Source organism: Trachurus trachurus (assembly GCF_905171665.1).
Source record: "Trachurus trachurus genome assembly, chromosome: 14".
Classification (NCBI taxonomy): Eukaryota; Metazoa; Chordata; class Actinopteri; order Carangiformes; family Carangidae; genus Trachurus; species Trachurus trachurus.
In genome coordinates, this window is record NC_139903.1 from 17,679,962 (window position 1) to 17,694,164 (window position 14,203).

At 41.9% G+C, this 14,203-nt stretch overlaps 1 protein-coding gene across 1 annotated transcript; it reads right to left on the bottom strand.

Annotated features, from left to right (window-relative positions):
• Positions 1 to 565: 565 nt before the first annotated feature.
• pgk1 (phosphoglycerate kinase 1) lies at positions 566 to 13,144 on the bottom strand. The gene is made up of 11 exons (XM_083986278.1): positions 12,958 to 13,144; positions 9,756 to 9,806; positions 9,444 to 9,599; positions 9,165 to 9,309; positions 6,965 to 7,068; positions 6,727 to 6,846; positions 4,733 to 4,847; positions 2,831 to 3,010; positions 2,032 to 2,209; positions 1,481 to 1,579; positions 566 to 1,380 (listed from the first exon to the last, which is right to left on the bottom strand). Exons 1-11 carry the CDS (start codon positions 13,020 to 13,022, stop codon positions 1,340 to 1,342), a joined length of 1,254 nt encoding a protein of 417 aa, XP_083842404.1. The 5' UTR covers positions 13,023 to 13,144; the 3' UTR covers positions 566 to 1,339.
• Between the last annotated feature and the right edge of the window lie 1,059 nt (positions 13,145 to 14,203).

Genomic DNA, 14,203 nt, shown 5'->3' on the forward strand with positions numbered 1-14,203 from the left:
CTAGTGTCTGTCTAGTGATACCGTATCTTTTATTTGAACTCAATTTATATTTGAGAAAGTGAAAGTATAGAATACAGTTGTTTGAGATTGTCTGTGATGTTTTAAATCATAATTTTAAAAAGAATAATAATTAGTTAAAAAATATATTTTTATCAGTCATTTCTGGCGACCCCATTTGAATTCCAGGCGACCCCACGTGGGGTCCCGACCCCAAGGTTGAAAAACACTGCACTAGTCTATCTGAAAAATGTTTTGTTTATATTTATCCACCACATGGTTTATAAACATTTCTTTGTGAACAGTTCATGACACACCGAGATGTTGAGTCCTTCATCCTGTGGATTCACAGTCGTGGACATTGGTGTAAAAACACACTAAAGATATATTTGGAATTTACTAGAAAATTATTAGGCAAAATTATGATAGTTCATATAATCACACACCACTGTGTCACACCATGACATGTAAATGTTCATGCTAATCCTACATAAAGCTGCACAGCTCTTCAATATGAAGAAACACAGACACTGAAAAGGGGGGAAAAAAAGGAGGAATCACAAGAAAGTTGAACAGAGACTTTTTTATTAACCGGATTAAATCAGATCGTCTGAGAGCGACACCTCGTCTCAGTCCGACTCTGCTCAGACACCAACAACCAGAGACGACGAGGGGACAGAAAATACAACGTGTAGGTACACACACATATTAACCGTTTATACATACATATGTGTGTGTGTGTGTGTGTGTACACACTCTGTCAAGGGTAGTGCAGTGACGTTCCAGGGTGGCTACGGAAAAGTGACGCGGAAATAACAGACGCACACTCACTCAGTCACAGACACGCACACGCACTCACACAAAGCCAGTGTTAAGAGGAAGTGAAGCAGAAGACTGACACCTGCTGTTCAGGCCCAGATCCAGGCGACAGTGACGCTGCAGAGTGTGTGTGATGTGTTGCGTTCATTCAGCAGGTCAACGGGAAAATTGAACACCTGAGCAAAATACAACTTCCGCCTTAACAAACCATTTGATCTTTTCAAACACGTCTGAACCGTCAGAGATGAGTCGGTGTCGGGTCACGACTCCTTTGACTTGAAGAGTTTGATGTGCAGGTCGGCGTTAAGGCAGAAGGCTCGACACGCAACAGACAGCACTGACATGATTCACCTGTGGACACTTTGAAAGCAAAGCCTGGATGGAGACGACATGATAGAGCAGGTGTGGGGTCTTCGCAGGGTGGGAAGGTTTCAGGAGTAAACATGAGTCTGGCCGAGAAGCTACCCACCTCCCATACACTCACACACACACACACACACACACCAGTGGGCTGATGGGAGGTTTAGGCACTGCTGAGGGCGTCCACACCGGGCAGGACTTTACCTGTGGACACAGAGACATCGAAGACACAAGTCAGCTCCGCCATCGTCAAGTCAGTTTGTCCTGTGAACGAGCGTGGCGGTGATGTTTTCCTGTCACTCACCCTCCAGCAGCTCCAGACTGGCTCCGCCCCCTGTGCTCACGTGGCTGACCTTGTCTTCTGTGTTCCACTTGGCGCAGCAGGTGGCGGTGTCGCCCCCACCTGGACACAAAGAAACAAACACATGATCACAAGGTTGATTCACTCCGGTTATATTTATTTGAACACCTGTGAACTGGTTCATGTTTTAGAAATCAAACTCTGCCATAAGAAAAGGTTTGACCCAGAATTTATTTATTGGCGCATTATTTTGGACCTCTAGTGTAACTATGAGAGATTGTGGTAGAGACAGACCCGACTTGAAAATGTTTCAATATAAAAGCAGTATTTACTGCTCTATCACAAAACAGTGCGGGACAGGTGCAGAGACCAAAACAAACAGTGTGAATAAAACACAGTGGAGCAGTAAGAAAATAAAAGATGTATATCAATACGTAGTAACAGAAAATATGAAAAAAATAGATAGATCTAATCAAAGTAAGTAATAATGGTGGATCAACATCAAAACTGGATAACATGGATACAAACAGACAAACCAACATCGTCTTTCTTACCGATGATTGTGATGCATCCTGTTTTGGTCACCTCGACCACTTTGTCCATCAGGTTCTTTGTCCCCTTGGCAAAGTGTTCCCACTCAAACACACCGACTGGGCCGTTCCACACGATCTGCTTGGCCCGGCCCACGGCCTCTGAGAAGGCCTTGGAGCTCTCTGGTCCGCAGTCCAAACCCTGAACACAGGACACAGGAACATTAGAACTCAAGTACGAAAACAACGTTGAGGTAAAACCTTCAAATTTTTATTAAAAAAAAGAAAAAAAGAAGCCCATCATTTGTATATATTTTCGTCCCGAACCTGGCCTGAACCAGCATCCGGTCGGGTTAGGACTCTAGTCCTCATACAGGTCATTTATGATAGCACATTGTATTGCACTGAGATGTGAGTTGCATTCGGAGCATCAGTTAAAATTACATTTTTCTGTGGTGTGTGTGTTGAGCATCATGCACTTCGGCAATAAGTTCATGCAGATCTATGGTCTGTATATCCATGGTAAATTTAACTTTTTTACGCATAAACAGCTGGTATCTGGGCCTGGTGCTAGGATGCCAGAGGTGCATTTTGCAGTTTGTGTGGCCTATTTGGTTGGTTATGGTTGTCTAACTGCACTCTTTCTGGGTTGCAAGTGTATCCATCTACCATTTATCTGTGGTCATTTGATGCAGATATGAAGTTTGGATCTTTACGACGTGTTTTCTACTGCATGTTTAATGATTTGGTCTGGTTTTAAGTTGTGATTGGGCTGGAAACTCTCATTCTGATCTGGCAACACTGGGTCAAAGAGGAATCTCACCATCCAGCCTGCAGGGATTCCAGCAGCAACGGTGGCGGTTCCTGTGGTGGCTTTCTCATCGAACTTGTCGGCGGTGATGAAGTCGACGGGCAGAGTGATCTTCACTCCGTTCTTCTCGGCTTTGGCCATCAGGTCTTTGACGATGCCGGCTCCCTCCTCGTCGTACAGAGACGTACCGATCTGACAAAGGCAAGAGGACGAGAGGGAATCAGTGAAGACAGGGCTACACCTGGAACTGTCTAAGCTGTTTAATTGTGAGCATCTCCATTTTGCTGCCGTTTTATTTTGTTTTGTTTATTCAGTTTATTAAGGGACAGTGTGCAATGACATTGATCATTTGCAGGAAATGTTCAAATGTAAATGTATTGAACTTTCTGATATCTTTGCAGACTTGACCAGTAATAGAAATAGATTTAAATTGTAGAAAAGACAAATTGCTGGAGCAGGAGTGTAGAAAGTAACGAGTTTGTGAGGATGGAAGCTGTCTTTAAACAACCTGACAACCTGACAGTGAACAGAGCTGATGTTTCTATATGAATCATCAAACTCTAATCCAACTTTCCTATCACTCATATCTGTTCCTTAATAGTCTCATTGAATGTTTCATGTTTGATTTATCAATTCCTAAACCCTTGTTTAATAATCATCTGTATCATCAGAATATTCCTATATAATGCTGTATCTTTGGCAGATCATTTATCATAAATATAAAATGTTTCTAAGTCACAAATTATTTTCTCCGTCCTACTGTAAATTATTTGAATTAGAAAAAAACAAAACAAGGCCAGTATAAAAAACTAATTCCAACGACCTGATTTTGTTTTTACAGGGTAACAGCGTGTCAGGAGCTCTGTGACAGGTCAACTGTCTATTTTACGGAGGGTTGTGCTAATTATATTCAATGAAGCTTCATTTTGGAGTAAAATTTAAACTGACCAATCACATTTCAGCCCCAGGAGGGCGGGTTATTTTATCTATCAAACAGTGACGACTTCCAGCAGCCAGACGTCCTGAGGTTCAGAGGTCACAGTTCTCCACTGAGAGATAAAGATTTGTTTCCACTGCAGCAGAAAATCTGAGCTATTGAAACCTGGTGGAGCTCAAACAGATTGTGAAACCGCTTTGTTTTGTCACTGTTTGAGAATCATGCTCAGAACCAAAAATATGACGTCCAGCTTTTATTTAAAGGGTCAGTTCACCAAATTACAAAAGACTTTCACTGCAGTAAAGTCTCCCCATGTAGATGATTAGATAGATTTGAGACTCTAAGAGATTTTTGCCTGAATCCAAACACAGTGATGGTGAACAGGTCAAATCACTGCAAATAACCAACCCCATTTTATTTTTACAACACCTGGTCCAGAACAAAAGAGGGCACTGTTTGTTCCAGAGAGATAAGATGTCACGTCGCTGAAACATGATTCTCTTTTTCAGCGTTGTTCTGGGTTGGCACAGATAAATGAAACAAAGATATCTCTCTGTGGACACATCCCACACTGAGGAAGTGAGAAAACATGTTCTTGTGTAACTTTTGGGTGAAACCATTTAAACAAAACCCGGTCTGAGGTGGAACTGAGGTAATAAATGTGATTCTCAGACTTGGGAAACTGTTCTGTTGGTTTAACAGAGTTTGTCTGAAAATAGTCTAGTAGCTTGATGAAAAGAGCAAGTTGAGAGGTGAAGGTTTTCAGACAGGCCTTCGTACTAAAGAAATCTGGTTTAAAATGTTAAATTAAGTATTTACTCCATCTGTTTACAGTCATTAATAACCATGGATTTAAAACACCCCTCAGTTGTGTTTTGTTTTTCCTTCCTTCAGCTTCACGTCTCTGCTTCACTCTCACTGCAGCAGCTGTTCTCAGAGGAGAAAGTCCCACAGTGCACTATTCACATTTTTCTCACCTCCATGTTGTTGAGGACTTTGAGGAAGGTGAAGGCCATGCCTCCGCCGATGATCATCTCATTGACCTGATCCAGCATGTTGTTGATCAGCTGGATCTTGTCCTTCACCTTGGCTCTGAAACACAGACACAACAGAGGTGGAACACATCAGTATAATATACGAAATATCCAAGCAAAAGATACTTTTATTTTACTTTCTTTTCCATTATTAATTGTGGCTTTTCATTTTCTGTAGAAAGACCAATCAATCACAAATCAATCACCAGTTGCCGCTGTGATAACAGTATCAATAGTTGTGAAATCCTGAGTCGTGGCATCATAAACCACTGTGACTGCTTTGGCTGCTGATAAATTAAATTATCCCGTCACTCAAACTGGACTTCTTGGATTGTTTATCCTGGTTTCAGTGGTAATACAGAGTTGTTCTCCCACTAACTGATATACTTTGCTCTTAATTTTCATTTTTTCCTGGGACCATTCACGTATGATTTCACTAAAACTGATGAAAATGTCTTTGATGGTACGACCCACCATGACTTGTTGTTTCACTGCTGTGTAAACTGGATGACCATTCCACTCTAATGGTCGATGTCCTCTGTCTGTGAACTGGAGGACGGTGATTAGCTGCACCGCCCTGACGCTGAGCGGATGTGACAGTTGCACAATGCTCTCAGGCTTGAATGGACTCTGACACGAGGCCAAATCCCACATGTGGCCGACGGCAGCTCGGGGTAAACAGAGTGTCTGTTAGAGCAGCTTCACACACCGCTTCCTCTTTATTCGTCTGGCCGTGGTGTCACATCTCGAGCACAAGGAACAATCAACCCCCCCAAAAATAAAGAAAACTCCTGCAGCACCAGAGAAAACACTCTGACTGGTTAATGATGCGTTCAGGGGTTTGTGCTGAACCTGTTAGCTGCTGAAAATGTTTAACTTGTGGAAGTTTCTATCATTGAACTTGTGTAATATCAGATGAAAACAGGAAAGAGTTGGCTAATTTCCTCAGTTTTCATTCCTCCGTTTGGGCAAATAAAAAGTGATTACAGAATAGATAAAGGACCATTATTTTATAACTGTGCATCTGCAGTTTTTGTATTTTTAGAGTAAACACATATAAACTTGATTGATTAAAAAAGTGAAAAAAAAAAAAAAATCTATGAAATGTTAAGTTCTAAATCACACGATCAACCAAACAACCCTGAAAATGTTGCTGAATCTAACAGGAGTGTTGATGAATTCAATTACTATTCACAAATATGTCCTGTGTGACCTCTCATCTCTGCACACTGAGGTCTGAGCAGTCATAGCTGCGTCTTGAGGAGAGCAGTGGACTGTGACACCACAGATTACATAATGAGCTTAGAGTCTCTATTCCTGGACGGTCACCTGGGTATTTTAAAAGGAGACTGCACCGCAGCAGCAGCAGCAGCAGCAGCAGCAGCAGGAGGAGGAAAGGACAATACTGATAAGAAGATGACTTCTTCAAATTCAGTTGGTGTTGACAATTAAAGCTGATGTTGTTGGGTTTTTTTTTTATTCTGGAGGAACTGAACTCATCCTGCTGGTTCACAATGTAAATCACAGTGTAGGAGGTTAAAAATTAATGTTTCACAGGGACTGAAATGTTCCTGTAAAAGTCAATGTCCACAGCAGGTCTGCGTCAAAGTCTGACTCTTTTCAACGCTCTGTTATCTTCACATGCTCCGCCTATTTCACCCAGACTGCTTTGTGTCTCTGAGGCATGAGATCCATATGTTAATGTATAGAAATGATTAGTTTTTAGTTGCTCCTATTGACTTTGTGTGGACAATCGAATACTTTGTAATGTGAGTGACATGGTTCTCGTTGCACTGTGTTAGTGCCAGATTCATCTCTGACTCCCTACGTTGTATTTCATGTCTCACTGGTATCTCTGCAGTAAATCACCAGTGACGAAGCCTCTTGCATTGTTTCACATCTGAACTCTGTGACTGGCTGAAACCAACTGCTCTCACCCTCCGAGGATGGCCAGGAAGGGCTTCTGAGGCTTCTCCAGAGCCATGGCAAAGTAGTCGAGCTCCTTCTTCATCAGGAAACCAGCGGCCTTCTGGGGCAGGTTCACTCCCACCATGGAGCTGGGGGAGGAGCAGACAACAGCAGGGCTCAACAGGACATTTAAATATTCACTTTTGGCTGAGTAAAAAAAAAAAAAGAGCATGATTGGATGGATGAAGCAGCCCGTGTCCTGCTCACCTGTGGGCTCTGTGAGCTGTGCCGAAGGCGTCGTTAACGTAAACATCTCCCAGTTTGGAGAGAGATGCCCTGAAGGAGTCGATCTGCTCCTGGGTGGCCTTGGTCTGAGGGACAGGAGTTACACAGAAAGACAAAGGAAACAAACTTGTGTCAGTGGCTACAGTCTCTTTCTCTACACGGCTCCATTTCACCCACAGATCCAACCATCACAGCTCAACTATAATATAATTGTATGAGCATGTAATAATACCCAAGCAGCAGGGGCTGTCTTTCCTTCTGAAGGCTTAAAGTTTTCATCATTTCTTAACAAAATAATCACCAATTCAAAAATATCATGTCGTCAACATTTTATAGTTTTCGGTGAAAATTAAATTAAAACAAACAACAACACCATTTCCACCAAAATCACGACTCATAATGTCTGCCAAAAATAATTACGATGTAATTTTTCTGTCCTAATATGAACTAAACCTCACTATCGCTATTCAGTCTGTGCATTGTGGATCGGGTTCGTGCTGCACTTTAACAGGCAAAGGTCGTGACTGTGAGACCCGAGGGCACAAAAAGGTCAAGAGTCGTTCAAATGTCACACCTGAGTACAATCAGGTCACTGCTTCCTGCATGTCCCCCGTCACTCACCATGTTGGATTATCATCTTAAAAACTGGAAACAAGTTACTGCTGTTTTCTCATTTCATCATGTTAGTGAGGAAACCATGCATGTGTTTGTTGCACGTCTACTGATGAGAGATTAGAGTAGAAGATCTCTTTTGTGCTTAATAGTATTATCACTGATTCCTCTGCACAACTCATCAAGGTTTGATTTGAACCAGTGAAATGAATTCAGTCTTTGAGATGCGTTCAGTCTCTTGTCACTGAGAAATATTTTCACATTAAAACATATAAAGAGCTGCCGGTGTGATGTGATACAGTGCAGCAGTACAGTAGAAACCAAGCCACACAGGCTGCATACCAGCCAGGCCTCTCAGGACAGGAAAAGCAACACATCCAGCCAGGACAGCCCACTGACCTTCAGGATAAATGTCATAGGGACAAGGCTGCTGATCCACTGCTGCCTCCCCGAGATCAGCTTTTATACCGAGTCCCGAGTCTGGGTCTGGTTTTATTCCAGACCATCTACATCTCAGCACAAAGAATGAGATGTCAAAGTGCCTTGCTCTGTTGCTCTGTGGTTTTATAATGCATGAATAACAGAGGTTTACTGATTAGACTGGAGTAGACAGAGCTGTGATCTGTGTAACATTAAAATGTCAAACTCAGAAACAGTTTGAGAGGAGGACCCGAGCAGAAGCTGCAGCACTCCTGACCATGACGTCATGAGACGGTGACGCAGCTCTTTCAGAGGAACTGGGCTGCAGCTGGAGTGACTCTGCATTTTCCTCCCAGTGACCCAGCGGCGCCGAGTCTCCTGCTGTTTGTCTGACAGCCAGAGGACAACAGCGAGTCTCCACCAACCAACCGTCCTGCCAGACCGGAGCACTGGCCTCACAGTCCAGCTCCTCTCTTCTCTCCTCGTGTGTTGGCTCATCATCACGTTGCTGTTTGTTTGATGAACCCCTGACTAACAAGTCCATCTCTGTTACTCGTCTCTTTCTCACCAGTCTGATAACAATAGAGAAAACTAAGTCCTGCAGTGCAGCATTGTCCTCATGAGGATGTTTACTCTGGCTTTATACACACAATGGGTTAATAATTCATTACCAACAGTTGTATTCAGAATGTGTGACGTCTTGTAGGAATTATTATCTTTAACTCGCAATGCTTCATTTGTTTCAACTGCTTCATGAAAACTACATTCTTTTTTGAAATTTTGATTTTTTTTAAAATTTCCTTTAATAATCTGCTGCTTCAATTTCAACTTGTGCTCGAAGAGAAACAACTCTTTTTTGCCACCATGTCCATATGAAATGGAGGATTGAGATGACATTGTTATAACAGAAGTAAAGTTGTATGTTAAGTTAAAAATCTAGACCAAAACCAGAGAGCTACAGTTTCATCATTTAACTTATAAACTAACATTTATTGATGTGAGATTGTGTATTAATTTATTAATATTAAGTTATTATATTAAGTTCTTTCTTTGCTGACTTTGACTGGTAACTTGATACACGAGGCTAAAGGACATTAAACTTAACAGTGTTCGTGTCCTGAATCAGACCACACCGACCTGGAGGACTCACCTTGTTTCCAGAGGCGTCTTTGCCCTTTCCCTCCTCGGCGACGTGGAAGCGGAGGTTCTCCAGCAGGATGACGGATCCCGCGGCGGGGTTAGCGCAGGCAGCTTCCACCTCTTTACCAACACAGTCCTTCATGAAGGTGACTTCCCTGCAGAGGACCAGAGGAAGATGTATCTTCTTTCAAATCATAATCATAAACAGACCAAGCTTTGTCCACTAATGATCTTTGATTGAAAACTATACTACTATACTAACTACCAGTTGTTCAATCCATCTACTCACTTTCCCAGCAGAGTCTTGAGCTCAGCAGCGACGGGCTCCAGGGAATATTTCTCAGGCACAAAGTTTCCATCGGGACGGCCCAGGTGGCTCATCAGCACGACGGACTTGGCTCCATGGTCCAAGCAGTGTTTGATGGTGGGAACGGCCGCCTTGATCCTGGAAATCAACCAGCAGGAGAGTTTAACATTTCCTCCTGCCTCTGTCTAAGGAAACTGTGCTCTGTGTCTTTGTGTGTAAAACCTTTTGATAAAACATTCACTTTATTTTTACAGTCGGAACAGAAATGAGAGGAATATATATATATTTTTTTACCTCTGGTTGTTTGTGATATGCTTGTCCTTCATGGGAACATTGAAGTCAACCCTGAAAGAGAACAAACCTAGTTACAAGAAAGACAGAGACTAATGAGGTATGTGGGACATTCAGGACGGTTTTGGTGATATCTCATGTTTCTCTGTTGAACAAAGGTCTGACGTTCATCAGCTGTGAATAAAACATGAGCTGCTAACACTAGCACTTGGTGAAGCTTTTCCACTTGGTGACTTATCTCATGGTACCTGTGAGATTCCTGGACATCTCTACACAACAGTAGCAATGAGATCAAGCTGCATATGTTTATACTTTGGCTCCCAATCTGATAAACTACATAAAACAAGTGACTCGTGGATTTATGATTTAATGTGAGTCGCTCTCCACAGTCAATGTGATAAGCTCGACAAGATATCGGACGATCACAACTTCTTCTGGCTTCCTACTTGGCTTTTTTTTTCTCCAGGTGATTTCGGGGACATTGCTGATTGGCTTTTGTCTCAGGGACAGGTCAAATCATTTTCCATCCCGACTCCAGTAGAAATTACAGCCATAATTACCTCCTGTTTTGGTGACCTTGCTGGTCCTCCTGTTATTTAAAACCTGCCTGAAGCTTTCTGTTATTAGAGAAACTATGATGGTGACACAGTTTTTAAATTACATCAAATCAAGCTAAGCATGTCTGTACTGCAATTTCTTAATAATTACAGACTATGAATATACCTACGATAACCAAATATCAACAGATAATTGGCTGATTTAATGGTGCAGCTGGAGTTTGTGCAGATGCCCTTTATGTAATGAGGGTTAAGAGCTAATGAATGAGTGACTGACAGATGTACAGCTGTCAGGCCTGGTTTAAATCAGTTTACAAGGAGCATTTTAACCCTTAACATACTTGCCCCCCCGTGTGGTTACACTGTGTAAAAATATTCAAGAGTGGTCAACAAAGAATACTACGGTAAATGCTTTTAAATCAGTATAAACAGTTCTGGTCCAACACAGGCATTTCCGTTAGATTAAAGGTTTTTTCTCCATTTTTTCAGTAGCAGCATTAGCGGCTAACGCAGCTCTAGTCTGCACACTGAGCTGGTTGCTCCTCAGGCTGGCAGGAACAAGCTGCATCCCTCGTACTCCACTCAGTTACATAACCGCCTCCCTCCTCCTCTCCGTCTGAGGGCCTGATGCACCGAGACACATGATCAGCCTGCACACACACATTCTGCACACACACACACACTGTACCCACTGCCATAATAACAGCAATCCATTGTCTTAGTCTAAAATCCAACGGTCAGCAGTTCGACGGCTCAACAGCTGTCGTGCCCGGACAGACAATGCCAGGACATCGACCAACACTCTTTAATTATTCCTCGTTAGTGTGGGGTTTTTTTTGCATTTCATTGAAGGTTTTCTTACATCACATGTCGCACACAGCACTCAGATATTTCTCAGAGGCAGAAATGAGCTGAGGATGATGGGTAAAGCCCAAGAAGGCAGTTATTTACAGCACAAGTTGGCTGATGGCAAGGTCAGGCCACAATTTATGCTCTCGGTGCTTGTCATTTTCCGATCTACATAACAGTAAGATGTGTATGATGGCTACTCCCACTGCCAGCAAATGATAACTAATGCTGAGCATGAAAATATAGACCTATTCTCATGACAATGGCAGAGGGTTTTGCTTTAAAACATTATCTTCCTACTCTAGTCATGTTCTCTGGTCTCAACCCAGTGAAGAAAGTCAAAGTCCCTTTGATTTGGCTGCTGAACAGATTTCTTTCAAGAGCTACTTGGCAACGTCCCGCCTTCGCTCCTTTTTATTCTGAACTCAACACCTCCCCTGCACATTGTTTGCAGCTACACGTTCATAAAACTCACACACACACACACACACACACACCGGGCGTGCAACGACAGGCCCTGGGTGTGATATGAAGGAATCGGTGCAGCGCTGATCGTCCACACTGAGACTGATTCAACGTGAACTTGACCTTTTAACACCGAGCAGTGCAGGCAGGGGGCTGCTGTCGGTGAACCTTGTCCTATGCCGCCTGTTGCACCACCAAGACGAGCGAACCAAAATGGCCCTCTGACATTTCCACACAGGGTGTCAGTTTCAAGTGCTCTTCTGTGTGGCCACTGGCCTTTATAATTTGCAGAAATACCTATAGAATAAATGACATACAATACTCCAAACTAAAAATAACACTGCTGCATTTCAGATAAGTCTGAAACCATATTTCTATTGTTAAAAAAAAGAACATCTTTGGATCTAAGGAGGGGAGGGGATTAAAACCTGCACTGCCTTTGAGCAGGACACTGAAGCAGCTTCCTGCCTGAAGTCCACTGGTGATGAATGAGTTAGTTGCCTTTGACTGTTTTTCACCGTTTTGATGAATCATGCACTGTTTCCTGGTTTTCTCTGCATCTCACTGTTACTTTGAAGATCCCTAGAGTTGCAGCATTTCATCACAAAACATGAATCTGACAGATTAGATTGATATATAATATCTGACATAGCATACTACATCTATTTCTAGTCCATGTCAATAACCACACCATATTATCATATGAAGACATTTGTATTTAGAGCTCAGGTAGATCATTTGACGATAATAGACTACAATATTTCATATTTAATGTATAAATGAATTTAAAAAGAGCACCTGAGCATCTTTATATCATCAGCACACTGTGTGACAAATGTATTGGGTCTTGTTACGTCATCAGAGACTGGACCGCTGCAGTGATGCGACTCCACCGTGAGGGGCTCGTTGGATATAATGATATGGTGAATGTGTAGATGTATAGTACACAGTGATGTAAGGTTAAGGTGCGGGGCTGAGGCTCGGTGATGGTAGTGGTGGTGGCTACTGGCTGCCTCCGGTGACTCAGTCCGTTTCATCCATGCAGCATCTCCCCGCGGGCACGTAACATGGATGGAAAAACGTGACAAACCAACAAGTTCACTTCCTGCCGTGTGTTCAACCGCCTCACACACCGTTAACCATCCCCACAGTCGGTGTAAAACAACATCAGCTCAACCAGACAGTTTGTTATTAGTTAGTAGGCTACCTGTGTGTGTGTGTGTGTGTGTGTGTGTGTGTGTGTTTGGGCTCTGAAATGAAATGTCCGCCTGCTAGCTAACGTTAGAAAACCCAACTTCCGTTCATCCGATGTGATAACCTAGGAAGGCGCTCACCTCATAATAACACGCTTCCCCTTGACGTCCACCTTGTCCAGGGTGAGTTTGTTAGACAGAGACATGTTGCTGGCTTCGTTGGTTTCTTTCCTGCACCTTCCTCGCTGGGGATCCTCCGCCTCCTTCGGTTGTCGGTTGGTAAGAGACCGAGTGACAGCGGTGACCTTAGTGCAGCACGGATGGGCTCCGAGGGGGCGGGGCTTACGGGCCTACCCGCCGCTGATTGGCTGGCGAAGAATGACAGAGTTTTCTTGCATTTGATTGGATAAGATTTCATTCACTACATTTCTGATTATAAATAAGATTAAAGAAGTTTCTTTTAAAATGATCCATAGATTTTATCCCTGCAAACTATTTTTACGTAGATACAAAAAAGACATTGATGTGGACTGTTCATTCTGCAAACAATGTGAAGAAGATCTTTATCATCTGTTCTGGTCCTGCCCCTTTTCATCTGCTTTCTGGCAAGATATTTGTACTTTTATTTCTCAGAATATCTTGTCTGGTGTGTCTCTATGTGAATGTGCTCTTTGGGTTCCACTCTTATCCTGCGAATAACAAAGATCATTATTACATCATCAACCTGATTGTTCTACTTGCAAAATACCACATACACAAATCCAAATTTGCTAATCACAATCCATTGTTTTTAATTTTTGAGAAGGAACTCAAACAATACTTAACAACTATTCAATATTCATCAAACAAAAAAGCTATTAAAACCAATGAGTTATGCATTTTATATAATATTTTATTGGATTAATAGCAATGTTTTGTATACTATTTTGAATACTGCGACCCCCTGGCATTGTATTGTTCTTTGTTTTGTATGTTTTACTAAATGTAATACCTGAATTGTCAATAAAATTTGCCTTAAAAAAAAAAAAAAAAAAAGATTTCATTCACTGATCAGACTGGCTGTGAAAAAACTTTACCTTACAAAATTGTTATTTCAAATAAAATAACAGAAGTTTAATACAAATTACACTATATCTAAACATAATTTTTTATCTCTAACATTATACACAACGCTAATTTTTAACAAATATGTTTCTATATGTGTTGATATTGATTAAAAAAAAAAAGTTTTGTAAAAAAAAAAGAAAAAAGGAAGAATTTTCTGATACTCAAACCAACTTTGCAATGATAATGTTAATCAAGTAAAAAAAAGTTCAGTGGATTAGTAATATGATGATCCTATTAGGAAAGTTTCACATTCATTGAGCAAAGTTGTCATTTCTTGCTC